The sequence below is a fragment of the Paramormyrops kingsleyae genome, chromosome 15, assembly GCF_048594095.1.
Source record: "Paramormyrops kingsleyae isolate MSU_618 chromosome 15, PKINGS_0.4, whole genome shotgun sequence".
NCBI lineage: Eukaryota > Metazoa > Chordata > Actinopteri > Osteoglossiformes > Mormyridae > Paramormyrops > Paramormyrops kingsleyae.
The window spans coordinates 5326154-5340084 of NC_132811.1; the positions used below are offsets into that span (position 1 = coordinate 5326154).

The following is a 13931-nucleotide window of genomic DNA, read 5'->3' on the forward strand; positions in this document are numbered from 1 at the left end:
GTTCAAAACACAAATGTTTAGTTACATTTAGGTCCTGAAATTAAGACGGCGCGCCCAGTGTTGATTTTATAATCAGCCAACCATTTCACGGCTGATTTTGATGTATGTTTGGAATCACTGTCTTGCTGGAGAGTCTGTATGTGGACATATGCTTGCCTCTTGGCAAAGGCAGAAAGGTGTTCCATCAAAGTGTTGCGGTTCTTTCTGGAGTTTATGATCCAGTCTTAACAAAGGCCCGTTCCCAGTAGGGGAATGAATCCCAAAACAACAAGAACATGTTCACTATATTTTACAGTGGGTATTAAATCTGCGTCTTTCTGGTGCCAAACAAAGCACTAGTGTACATGTTTAAAACAGTTAGTTAGTCTCCTCAGAGTGTAACATTTGATTGTCACTGGTTTATCTCACCAGTGAAGATGAGTGAATTCAGGTCACCTTTTTAGCCGATTTCTCTCCAAAAGGAGTTTTTTATTTTCATAAAGTCAGTCTCTGTGGATTTTTTTTTTTTCACTTTGTGACAAGATTATTCTGCAGTTTCCGACTGTTGCCCATGAATTTCCTCAAATGGTTCTTCAAACGCCTGTCTGAAAGCACCAGGAGAACCTCGTGCCCTCTACCTAGGCAGGTCGCTACTGTTCCGGTGGCCTGAAAATTGTCTCTAATTGAAAACAGTCAAAGGCTGCATTTAGCATTTTATCAATTAATTTTTTTTTAGCTATATCCTGCAGAAGTCAATGACCTTTTTCTCTGGTCCCCATAGAGTTGTCTGCTTCCTAAGATACTGATGCTAATGGGCTTTGGTAATGGCTCTTGGAGGCAAATATGGAATTCCTTAACTTTCTAGACTTTGCGTGATTCACTGTGTATATGTTGGTTAAGGGACATCAGGAGAGTGGATAATTCCAATGCAGGTGTTTCCCAGACAAGGAAATCAAGCCATATAAATTCTTACCAAATGCATGTATCCAATTATATAATTTTCCATTTTTAAAAGAAAATACAGCCCACTACCTTTTATGTTTGTTTTATATATTTCTTTTGTTGACCTTTCTCAACGGATCAATAAAAAACAAAGAGCACTCTGCATAAACAAGCGTGTGAGTAGAAAGTTATTTTTTATCTCAAAAGTTTGTCCACGCACATGTATTTAAGATGTGGATCACAGAGAGTGGAAACATGTGCAGTTGAACCGCTTTCTAAATAAACACAATTTTACCTTTGATATTAGTAAAGAAAACAACACAGACACACACACCTTTTTTTAACCGAGATTTGACGTCGTCCCCAGTCTGTCTCGCTTTAAGTTATGTAGTTATATATCACAATTCAGTTACAATTAGTTTAAACACAGTGCTCTTCCCAGTTTGGATGTTGCAATGAATAACAAAGGATCGATCACCAAAAGATTTGAAATAATGAAGACGAATAAGGAATTCAATGCTAGACACGACAACAATGAAATATATGGAATTATACATCCCCAGAAAAACAACATGATGCAAAGGAGAAACATACTATTGGAATCTACTGATTTTCCCTATGATATACAGAAGAGCAACATTTGTTTTGTAATCAGTCTTATTAAAAAAATATGCATGTGTTCCCTGAACTTTCAGTTTAAGCCAGTTAGGCTTCATCCCATGAAGATGACACCACACACACAAGGTGGATTCTGAGAAGTTTTTTTTTTTTTTTTACATTTACCTGCATTGCATACCACTCATTATGGGTTAGCTAAGTTTTGGCTTTTCCCGAGAGCAGTGTTTCCCAATCCAGACCTCAGGGACCTCCAGAGTCCACATTTTTGCTCCTACCTGGAGCTGGGAGGGAGCAAAAAATGTGGACCAAATTTGGGTGCCCAACGACCGGTTTGAGAAACACTGTTCTAGACAAAGAATGAGATGGGTCAAGGGGGTGTGTTACTAAAATTACACAGAGATCATTAGAAAACACAGTTAGTGCATTGTTTGTTTAGTCATGTTCATTAGTCTGCTTGTCATTAAATAAATAACATGCATGTTTACCTTTACATTTTCTGAAAATTTTGTATATTTGGATTTTTTTTAAATAATGTACATTCAAATATACATGTATATATGTATGTGTGTATATATGACTTTTCTACACTATCCCCTTTGATAAACCCCAAACTCAGATAAACTGGAGAAGGCAGGTTTGCGTTTGCCAGCCTTAAGCACGAGTGTCCGGCCCTCTCCGATTCACCTGTTAGCTTCAGGATGTCTGCCTGTGATTTGAACCCGTTTTGTTATTTGTGTTATTAAGCAAGATCTGCGTCAGTCTCCCATCCCAAATCTATCTGACGAAAGACACAGAGCTGTCATTCACCTCCCAAGAACCATAACCAATGACTCTAGTCACCCTCTTAACAAACAGTTTACTCTGCTGGCATCAGGTCGCAGATACAGGACTCTGAAATGGAAGCTGGCTTCGCTTTGGCAAGAGTTTCGTCACTACTGACAAAGCTGCACTTAACTTGCCACATTAATTTTGTACCCATCAAATCTCCACTACTAATTGTGTGTATATTGTATATATATATGTTTATGTGCCATTCTATGTATCTGTGCCTAACATGTTTAGCATGTTAGAGGCCTGTAATGTACTTGTGTTTGTATTGGAACAGACCGTGAAGACAAATATCCTTATAGGACAATAAAGGCTGTCTATACAACCCCTCCTGCCCCCTCAGAAGGTATTAAAATGCCACCAGTGCATCCCACTCTGAAATCACCCTGAATCTGTTTCTTAGGCAGCCTTAAAGCCCACAGTGAATTTCAGACGACTCCTGATTTGACTGAGTATTTTTTAAAGTGAAATGCCCATTTTTTTTTTTAATCCTAATCTAGATTCAAATTATTTTCATTGAACATTCCCTACATCCTGCTATGGCTGTAGATAGAGATTATTAATAACCACCCCCACCAACTGATTTATCATAACTGCTGATCAGGCCGCATTGAGCTTAGGGCCTGTCGCTGGATGCAGGGGCGGGGATGTCCCCTGGGGGGTCCTTAGTGATGAATGGAGAGGGGGGCTGAATCTTTACTAGGGGGGGCTGATGGCAAACTAAACTGTACAACTCTACTGTATAAAGTTATTCATGAAGGCTAAACCCCCCCCTAAATTAGGCCTAACGACGCCCCTGGTTATCCATATTTTATTTCCATAAATCGCAGCACATTATTCCTGACACCTAAACAGTGTCTGTGCTGAATCATGAATGAAGTACAAAATTGTTTGCGTCAGACTTTCTCCTTTTTGAGCCATTACCAGTTGTTATTCCGTGCAATGAATTGACAAAATACAAATGCGAATTATATGCCTGTCTTATGCATAGAAATATGCCTGTAAGCAGATGACAGATTGCGTGGAATTTCGTCGTCTCTGGTGCTTGCTAATTAATATTTAATAGCTGTAGCAAGCCAGATAGAACGATTGTTCTATAGTATTAGTGGCGCAATGTATAGAGAGAAATGAGAGACGGAGAGAGGGGTAGGGGGCACTCACGAGTTGTGATGTGAGGAGAGCCGACGTCACGGGCTTACTGCTCAAGACGGGCTCTGTAACCTGCATGTAAGGGCAGTTATCGACGATCTTTCTCACATAGGGCACCATCTGCATTAATTGTTGGTCCGAACACCTGGGTGCTGGATACAGCTCCGAGATGTTTTATGTCGGCGTCAGGGTGTGCGCTGCTCCAGCCCTCGTTTCTCTGCTTCTTCTGGGCTTCGCAGTCGCCTCTTCTGATGTGTTTGATACGCATCAAGGCGACATCAGTTACTGCAAAAAGCGATGCCAGATGGCCGCCAAAAACAAAAACACCGCTAAAGTAAGTGGCACTGGAAATCGTTGCGCGATTATAAACGATTTGTGCGACATAATGTCCATATTACAATAACACGACGGATTCGATGTTTAAAAATGTGCCGTCGAGCATGTGATGATGATAATTAGATATCATTTGGCGTCTCTGCACCAAAATGTTTGTGGGGAATTATCTAATTAAGTATGCAAGGTTTAAAATAATATACGTCCAATGAAGCCTTCAAGGAAAGACGGCAACCTATGCAAGGAAGCAACATTTCTGTGCCTAGTGCGATGTAGTTGTATGCAGTTTATTTATTAAATCCATAATTATTAGTTGGTACTTCGCAGTTAGCACATTTTACCTCATCTGCATGTTGTTTACGTTTCGTCTTTGTGTGTGCAGTATTAGTGACGTATTTATTCTACTGCTCATTATAATAAGTAGCCTAAAATGGCATTTTGGCATACCCCATTTTTGCTAAACACGAATTCTGATTACGTGTTAATCATGTTTGTTTGTAATATTTATAGTTTAATTATTTATGCGTTTATTTTAATTGTCGGTTTGAATGAATCAATGAATGTTACGTTGTCAGACTCTTCAGTCCCTAGATCTAGAATAGATTATAATGAGGAGAAACAATGTAACACTGATGACTAATCAATGTACGCCTCACATTCAGCCCTGTTAATTGTTTGGACATTTTAGTTTTCCTTGCACATGTCTGGCTTCTGTCAGTCACCCTTTCATAATGAACGTTAATGAAAAAAATATGTCGCAGAATAAAGCACCAGACCTCAGTTTAAACATGGCGTATGCAAAAAGTGCTTCTGAATTTGTATTTGTGATTTACAAAGCGTTAAAAATACCTAAGCTATCAGTAGCCAAAATGTAAATGGAAAGGTTTTAAAAGTCGGTCCTCGAAGTCTGGAGATGGTTCTGAAATATAGGCCTAATGCAAAATACAAGTCAGAAAGTTAGGTGTGTGAAATGAATGGATGAGGAACATCCATTGATTTAATGACTTCCAGGCTGCACAGAAGCGATTTAAAGCAACGCTTAGATTAGCGCTTTCACGGTAAAAACGTGCCCGAACAGATGTTCGCTGTTTACTCGCGTATAACTATAATTTCCAGTAGCCGTAGTGTTTAAGTAAATTATACCTATTGCCAATGAACAAAAATGAAATTATATCATTGGACTGCCCCGATGTTTGTGCGCGCGCACACGTGCTCGTGTATAAATATTTTATAGTAAGTAAAACAGGATGTAATTATTTCAGATCCTGCGGTTTGAAAGGGTTTTTTTCCCTACCTCCTGAAACGGCTTTGATAGCCATATAACTGTGTTGTTTCTGTGATCCTTCTAATTTTGTTTACCTATACAATGATACTGAGTTCCGTTTATTCGAGAGCCAAAAGTAAAACTTGAGGTTAAAAAATAGAAAGGATAACACATGGAAAAATGAAGTTTGATGTACAAAAGAACACCGAAACTTGCTGATATTTGATATTTGCTTGATCATATTCATGCCAAGTATTTCGCTTAAAAGCAAGTGATCAATACTTTATTGTTTAGGCATTAAACCAAGCAAAGATATGTTATGTATTAGTATTACATAAGAAGCAGTCCACATGCTAGAATGTGTGTTTCTCTGCCTGAAGAACTTCCTACATTGACTAATGTGCTGGTGTAATTTGAAAAACATTTGCTGTCTTTTTATAAGTGATGACAAAATAACAGATTGTTTTCTGTTGAAGTGTTTAGTTTATGGCTGTTTGGGGTCTTTCAGCTGCATATTTCCCTCCGCTTGGATGCGGCGTTCTGTTTGTCCCACGCAGGATGCCGTGCTGAACGCCTGTCACCGTGGCTGCCTGCTTTTCTCAATCTGCCAGTTTGTAAACGGCAATGCGGGATTCAATGCCAGCAAGGAGGAGTGTCATGGAGGTGAGGCAGCAGGGGGCACTGGGGCGGGGGGGTCATTCATTGTAGAGAGATGACGGGTGATTCTGAGATGCTATGATTATATTATGGATGCTGAGTGTATCCATTGGCGACACAGGTAGCTTTTGAACTATGTTGCACATCTCTGGTCTTTTTGCACTACACCTTTGTTACTATTTATTACATTGTTTATTTTTGTTGTTTCTGTTGCTTTCACTACTTTTATCAATGCAGAGCTGATATTTCACTACAGCTTACAGCCAGATTGTGTAGGCCTACTTTGCAAGTGATTAATAAAACATTTGAATCCTCAAACGCTTTATGGGCGTAAACGACTTCTGCGTGTGTGTCACTGCTGAGCGTGGCTGAGCATGAAGGGGCTGTGGGGGTAACGGGGCGCCGCTCTGCACCTGCTGTCTCTGTGAAGCCTGCCGGGAGGCGTACGGTCGGCCGGCCGAGCTGGAGGCATGCGACAGAGGCTGCGGAAGCCAACGCTCGGAGGCGGAGAGCAGGAGGAGGAGGGTGAGTGAGCGCAGTTCCCAGCGGTGGCTTCCAGCCGCGTTACACACCCCGCATCTGTTAGCACAGGCTGCACGCGTGTGTACATGTGTCCTGTGTATGTGCGCGGGGGTCTAATGCCCCCCCCCCCAGCTCAGATAGCGGTTATTCCGCGCACATCACATCAATTCACAGCATTTGCGAGGCTCTGGACCCCATCTGTCTCCGCAGCTGAAAGCGCTGGTTCGTCGCTCCCGGCCACGCTCCGTCGTGGACTTGCTGTCCAGCTGGTGCAGTGATGTCATCAGTTCGGCTCAGAGTCTCATCTCCTCCAGCTGGACCCTCTACCTGTGGGTGGATGACGGCAAAGTGGTCACGCTCCAGGTGAGACTTCAGAAGTGCTTGGTGAATGAGGAGTGTGTTGTGGAAATGAGGGAAGGGGGAGGGGGCGGGGGGGGGGGGAGAAGTGGGGAAGAGGGGAAGAGAGAGAGAATTCCAGTCCTGAACTTCAGCGAAGGGAAAATAATGCACAATTGTTATTAACTGTTTATCTGAGTGAAAGTCATTATCCAAAAAATCTTAACAAAACACACACAGAGCCACGATTTAAGAAGCAAAGCTGTAGATGTTGCCGTTCTGCTCTCCTGGGTGATGTAAACGTGTTATAGTCACAGCTGTGGGCCGGGGCGTGTTTTATGTGAGAAGGTGAGCAGATGCTGGGCTGTGGTCAGGGGTCTCCGGCAGAGTGCCGCCCACCTGAGGGGAGTGGTGGGGTCGGGGGTGGGGGGAAAAGAGAGTGTGAGACAGCTGAAAACATCTGTGACTGAAGTATAAATTACAAGGTTTGCAGTCGGGGAAAACGCCGGGGAGAGATTGTGCTGGGCGGGGCTTCAGCCTCGGCCTCTTCACGGGCAACGGGAGAGCGATTAGAAGGTGGCTGAACTTGCTGAGGTGGAACCGCAGGTCACATGTTCCGTGTTTAGAGCAGAACGCAGAGCTCTGTGGCAGAACACAGAGCGGGGGTGTTTTATGGCTGGATGAACAAAACTGCAGAAAAACTTTAACACCACACAGAATCCGTTTCGAGATGCGACTAGTACCATCAGCAGCCGGGGTAAAATAAAAAAATTTAAAAAAAAAAGGTTAGTGTGGCCTTGTTTCCTGGTCGCCTGGACTAACCCTGAGCCCCGCCCTCCCATATTTTTCTGTGTGGTGGGACAGCAGCCCCAGGCTTGCATTTTTCTCATCCCTTGTAGAGCTTATCGAGCTGCTGCCTTCATCTAGCAGTGTTTACGCGTCGACCCGATCCCTCAGAAGCCCTCCACTCATCGCAATCAGGGGGAATCGAGATGCTTTCTGGTCACAGAGGCAGTAAACAGACCCCGATGCCACAATCCCCACTGATTGGTGCAGAGATGCATTTTTTTTTTTCTTAAATTCACATGTGCCGCAGTGAAGCGAGAGCACGGAAAGGAATATCCCAGAACCCAGAAAGGCTGAGTAAGGGAAATCAGATTGTTTCTAATTTAGTCCGCATCCCTCTGACTTTTAAGGCTAATGGGGTTCCTATGGCGATTTCGCCGAATAATGCATGACAGATGTACATCCGCCCGCTCTTACTGATGGCATGGTTCTTCCAGCCTGTTGCCAGCGTGTATCAATTTCTCGCCGGGCCCTCAGATGTTCACTCTCGTCACATCTGGTTTCAATACGCTGGGCAAAAATATACCAACAACGAAACCAAAAGAGTAAAAAGTGAAAAAAAAAAAAATGGTGATAGGTCTGCCCGCAAATTCCTCTCTCTTTTTTCTGGTAAATTGCTCATGCTCTATATTTCATGCAGTATTTAGATATTCGTCATCCGCCCGCCCTGGTCAATTCCTGTACCGCTTGCCATTGATGTCCATACTGTAGCCCCCCCCCCCCGTGTCGGTATTCAACACCAGGCTTCAGTGTGCTTGCTGCCCGCCCCCCCCCCCCCCCACCCTCACCTGGTCTGCTTACCTAGGGATCGTCGGGCAGGACAAAATCCTCTTTTAATGAGCTCTTCTGGGGATCCAGACACAAAGTCGGAGTAATGAATACGAGGGTCCTGTCCAGCGCGGCGTGAGCAAGCAGGAGGGGAACGAGGGAGGTTTGCGTGGCCTTGAACGGGGGGGGGGGATGATCATTATGCCTCACGTGTGAGTCTCTTCAGGTACGGCGCCGCTCGTCCAGTACGATCTTTGCAGGCTCTTTTAGGTCCCTCTCTGCAGACAAATCACTGAGGATAAAGTTGGAATGATGACTCTGGGCAGCCAGCTGGAGCTGCCGGTCTGTGCCAGAGAGTCTGCAGGGGATGCTTTCACCGTTTAAGGGCTTGCAGAGGCGGCTGTGGTGAACGGCCCTCCTCTCCCTCGTGGGAATGCTCCCGGTTTTGAGGAACGATGGGATCCGATCGCCCTGCGTGAGTCTGAGAGATGGCTGCCATGTTCCTTCACGATGCTTGTATTTGGCACCCAGGCCCAGCCGGAGGGTGCATACCATTTACCCAAGCTGCAAGTGCCTCGATCCGACGTGTCCCACACCCAAAGACCCCACGCGGGTGAGGGCGACCCCCCTGCATGTCTGCAGCACGGGCCCCACGCCGTGACACACCCTCATGTTCTGACGACATTGGCTGTACTTTGCGGAGCAGACTTTGAAGAGGCATGTGTGTGTATGTATGTGTGCGTTTGTGCGTGTTTGTGTCCGTGTGTGTGTGTCTGTGCGCTTGCATGTGTGTGTGTGTAGGGGGTGGGTTTAGGGGTGGGTGTGGGTGGGTGGGTGTAGGGGTGTGTGTGTGTGTAGGGGTGGGTTTAGGGGTGGGTGGGTGTGGGTGGGTGTGTGTAGGGGTGTGTGTAGGGGTGGGTTTAGGGGTGGGTGGGTGTGGGTGGGTGGGTGTAGGGGTGTGTGTGTGTAGGGGTGGGTGTGGGTGGGTGGGTGTAGGGGTGGGTGTGTGTGTGTGTAGGGGTGGGTGTAGGGGTGGGTGTGTGTGTGTGTGTGCGCCACACTGCAGCAGGTCTCCTGTCTGTCACCAGGTGTGAAGCAGCACGGCGGGAAGGCCGGGTTCGCACCGGGGGGGAAGCTGAGACCCGCAGTCCAACACGCCGGTGAAGCCGCTGACGAGCACGACTTCCTGGGCTGTATGTCACGGTGAGCAGGGCCTGTCACTGACGTTCAGGATGCCGGTGGTCTTATCCAGGTTCCTATGCGCAGCAAGGTTACGGCAGTGACTTCCCAAGCCGGTGCGAACGCAAATACAAAGTAAAAAACATAACCGTAGTAAAACTGCTAAAGAAATAAATTATAGAGACAGACTATGACTGCTGATTGTTACTTTTTGTACTTGCACTAATTTTCCTAATTATCTATAATACTAACCTATAATTAGGCAATGCGCCAAATTTCACTAGAACCATTCAGAGCTGTAAGTTACCCCTTAAGCCCCCCATCGCCTCCCAGTACGCCGATCTCACTGAGACGTACCTTCGCAGCTGTCCCACTGTCACCCTGGGTGTTCCTCAGCATGCGTACTTTACCGTACTTGTGTTCTTGTGGTCATCTTCCACTGGCAAAGACCAGTTCCGATACCAAGAACGGAAGTACAGAGGACGGTAAAAATCCCCAGATGACTTTCTTGCCTTCTCCAAAATATCAAGGGTACATCAGTTGCATCCCTAGCAAACAAGACCAATCCCATGATTCATTGCACCCCCCAAGTTCTTTCTTGGGAGTCAGGTTGGCAAGACCACTCCTGCCAAGAGCACAAGTACGATCTTTGCGCTCTTGGTATAGAAACGCCTCCTGTCTCTGTCCCCTGTTACCTTGTACCATCCCCCTTCCATTTCAGGCGCTCTGGGCTGCCTCGGTGGATACTGGCCAGCTGCATCTTCCTCTCCATCATGGTTATGCTGTGGCTGAGCTGTGCAAGCCTGGTCACTGCACCCGAGCAGCACGTCAAGGCGCAGGTAACCCGGAGAGCTGTGCTGCGTGCTTGACAGTCCCACACCCCCCACACCTAGTATGGTAACTTGGCCCGAAACTAAAGGCAACAGATGCACACCTGCTGGAACGCTGGCAGAATCCCACCGTTTCTTCACTAGGGTCAAGAGAACCTTAGTTCCTCTGCCAGAGCTGCTGTACCCCATAACGTCAGACAGAATCGACTTTACAGTCTTATTGGCTTGAGAGACGCCACGCTATTATGCACATTTTAGGATTTATTGTCCAGTCAGCTGAAACGTTCACATTTACATGCTCTTACAGTTGAGCATCAATGGAGATAAGGACTTCTGGGAGGACGTCCAGAAAGTCGCACCCTACCATGTGACCCCTGTGATTGCTGTGGCCGTCAGCCAATCGGATGCGGGCAAGGAAGTTGGGCCCCTCCCAGTCAAGGTGGACTTGAGCAAGGCCACGATCTGAGAGGTCAGCGCTATTGGCCTTGCTATGACTGTCGCGTGTGTGTATGTGTGTGATATTTCGCACTATTTCTAAATAAATTTCTTGTTTTAACATCAGTGGGCCTGATCAAGCTGTTGTTGTTTTTTTTTTTTTCTTCATGGCATCATCACCAAGCTCTCTGTTTGATTCACCAGCTTTACGCACATCTTTGTTAGAGGTTAAACCCCAATTCCAGGGATTACATTTGGGAGGAAAAAATAAGCCATGATGATCTCAGGGCTTATTTCACATGTGCATGTCTGTATGTTTTAGAGGAAATCCATGGATTTATAGGGCAGCATCCTGCAGAAATCGCATTTGCCTCTACTTCCACATAATTGGTGGTTGGAAGAGGAAAGGCCTATTAAGGAGCAATTCCACCCAAAAATGCTTCATCCAAAAGAATTCCTGTTATATGTACTTGGCTCGATAACTGGCTTCTCTGACATATTTAAAAGACATTTCTGTGCTTCAGAAGACATTCCTGTTCCTACAGTAGAAGTCATCGGAGAGTAGTATTTTTTTTCAGAATTTTTTTTGTATGTCTCACATCAACATTAATAACATTTACTTGGTAGTTGTTTTTTGTCCAAAACATACAGTCTGGGGTATGAGAGCAGTTTCTGGGAATAACAGCCTCACTCAAGGGCCCAACAGTGATACAATTACTCTGCCGATGGCGGGATTCAACACCACAACCATCTGGACACAGGTCCAACCCTACTACTGCTGAGTTGCACACCACCTCCTATATATTCCTGATTGCCGTCTGTTGGCCTTTTTCAGTTGCTGTGTTTGCGTTACAGGTGCCCCAGTTCTTTAAAATGATTAATTCTTAGTTTCCCGTGAACTGATGCCATCAGAAGATAAAGCAGGGCTGTCCAGCTCCAGGCTCTGTGCACCGCAGGCTCTGCTGGGTTTTGTGCCAGTTATGCTAATTAATTAATATTACCAGATTAACCTTGTCTTTGATTGTGATATCAACTAACTTAATTGCATGATTTAAAAGATGTTTAATGCATTTGTTGAAGCTGTAATTTTTCAATCAAGTTAAACTATGTTTATTGTTTAATAGAAAATGTTTATAGGTGCATTGATTGTTTTGATTCTGGATTCTTTAAGCCAATCAGAATAAATTAACCTTGAACTTAAAATGACTGCATTTATATTAAGTGCTTTAAAATCATTCATGAATTAAAATGATGACCATGGGTTAAATTATTCATCCTGATTTTTAAAATTCAAAAACATTTGTAAGTTTTACCCAAACATGTTCACTTTAACACTGTTTACAACTTACAGCAGGTTTTCACCCGTCCCATAATGTTATGTGTGCGTTTCATTCCGCATAAAAGTACATTATCATTAATAAATGGCATTTTGGGGGAATTTCACCTTCAGGACCTCCTGTCTGGGAGTGCGGCTGTTGTGCTTTATCGTTCATTTCCTCGTTTCCGTTATGGCTTTTGAGTGATGCGGCCCATTCCTTCTGTGTTGACAGAGCATTCCGCTGGACCACGGCTGAGGCGAAAAGTCTTCTGTCATGATTGATTTTCGCACTGAACGGGGGGCTGCATTGGCCGGCTAATGGTGGGTAATGAAAATAAAAAGCTGGCGTCTGTCCTTGAGTACAGTTGCAGAGCCCTGCAAGGTGTTACTGGACAGTGTTACTGTAACGAAAGTACGACTATGAGCAGCTACTAAGCTTGAACGTAAGCAGTGTATATTTATTTACTTGTTTTTATTTATGTATTTAAAATATAACTAATGCTGAATCCTTTTCATAAAATCATCACAGAAATTTGTCTTAATCTAGTACCCTTCCCAATGCCATTGCCCCTTAGTACTTAACAAAAGTTTAACATTAACTCTGCAAGTAGAATTTACATTATTTAAATTGGAAACAGCATTTGCTTTGGAAACCAATTAACGTTGCACAAAAAAATACTTGGTTAGAATAATCCAGCAGGCATTAGAGGACAAGGACTGAAAAATCCCAAGGTAGGTAGATGAAAGAACAAAGTTCTGCAGGGATGCAAGGCCAGCCGGCTGAGGTTTCATCCTGTGCACGCTAACCTTATAGGATTAGGATAATTGTTTAACGTCAGCTGAAAAAGAACTGCAGAATGTTGAAATTAGTGTAAAGTGCTTCAAGTTTGTTTTGCGAAAAATGCACATTTGTAATACTTTATTGTTGTACTGTGTAACTTTTGTTTTTTAGACATAATTAAATTTGCATCATTGCATTTGTTTACATAGAGACAGTGAGACACAACAGACCTTCTCGGCAGAACCCCCCCTCCCCATAACCTTTGTTAATGTCTGGAAAAGGTTCTTCTCTCTGGTTTTCATTTGATGTATTATTTATTCAGTAACAAAAATGCATGTTTTGTATGTTTTAATAGTTTAAATCTGCTCAACATTTCAATGGGGCAGAAAAATACAGTAATTTGTGACTTGTATGTTTCTCCTGTTTAAACATATTGAATCGATAGTATAATAGTCTTTAAAAAAAAACTAAGAAGAAATTTAAAAGCCGTTCAAAATCGATAAAGCAACAATTTTTTATTAACTAAATAACATTGATTTTTGTTGACTGGTTGTTTTCAATAATACGTGTTTCCTAAGATGCTAAAATAAAGATGCATTGCTGTTAGTAGATTTGTTTGTTTGCAGTCTTTTATGTTTGCTTTGACATTTAGAAGCATTTTATGAGTGGTTTCAAATTTAACTATTAAATCTGGAATGATATATTTTTACGTAGACTATTCTGAAGCACTGCTTTGCAAACAAGTGTGCATAAATGTACTTGCCTCTGAGCTTGTCTGGGTGATCTTCAAATTGTAGTCAAGAACATATGATCACAATCCATCAGTCCCAGTGTGGTGTAGAACTTCACGTCGTTTTGCTGTGTTGTTGCATTAGGTGTGTCAAAAAACTTTCCAGAGTTAAACATAAGCTAACTTTAGATGAGTTTATCATTCTGGTGAAGTAATTTATGTTTGATCAAAGCTTTTATCTGCATAGTCTATGTAATTCTACTGTACTTCAAAAGCAGAGCTAGAGGGGGAAACTTCTATAAAAGCCAACATTTCTGAGTAATTGTCTGTAATTAACAATAATATTTTGACTTGCTTACACCTCTGAGGCAACGTTTCATTTTAAGGGAGAAACGGGCAACCTAAACATTTTATAT

At 43.5% G+C, this 13931-nt stretch overlaps 1 protein-coding gene across 2 annotated transcripts; it reads left to right on the top strand.

Annotated features, from left to right (window-relative positions):
* Positions 1-3407: 3407 nt before the first annotated feature.
* On the top strand, positions 3408-13394 carry tmem59l (transmembrane protein 59-like). Of its 2 annotated transcripts, none has more exons than XM_023843570.2 (9): positions 3408-3850; positions 5671-5776; positions 6201-6295; positions 6503-6655; positions 8774-8969; positions 9331-9445; positions 10143-10260; positions 10559-10720; positions 12237-13394. In XM_023843570.2, exons 1-8 carry the CDS (start codon positions 3686-3688, stop codon positions 10715-10717), a joined length of 1107 nt encoding a protein of 368 aa, XP_023699338.2. In that variant the 5' UTR covers positions 3408-3685; the 3' UTR covers positions 10718-10720; positions 12237-13394. The 2 variants fall into 2 exon arrangements, with proteins under 2 accessions (XP_023699338.2, XP_023699339.2); XM_023843571.2 differs by having other exon boundaries at positions 3419-3850; positions 8774-8855.
* The last annotated feature ends 537 nt before the right edge of the window (positions 13395-13931 follow it).

What these genes read in the sequence shown, in the direction of transcription:
- tmem59l (XM_023843570.2), top strand. Translation starts at nt 3,686, where the DNA reads ATGTTTTATGTCGGCGTCAGGGTGTGCGCTGCTCCAGCCCTCGTTTCT. An exon ending in CGGAGAGCAGGAGGAGGAGG is followed by an intron (nt 6,296 to 6,502) that starts GTGAGTGAGCGC and finishes CTGTCTCCGCAG; the next exon opens with CTGAAAGCGCTGGTTCGTCG. An exon ending in GCAAAGTGGTCACGCTCCAG is followed by an intron (nt 6,656 to 8,773) that starts GTGAGACTTCAG and finishes TTTGGCACCCAG; the next exon opens with GCCCAGCCGGAGGGTGCATA.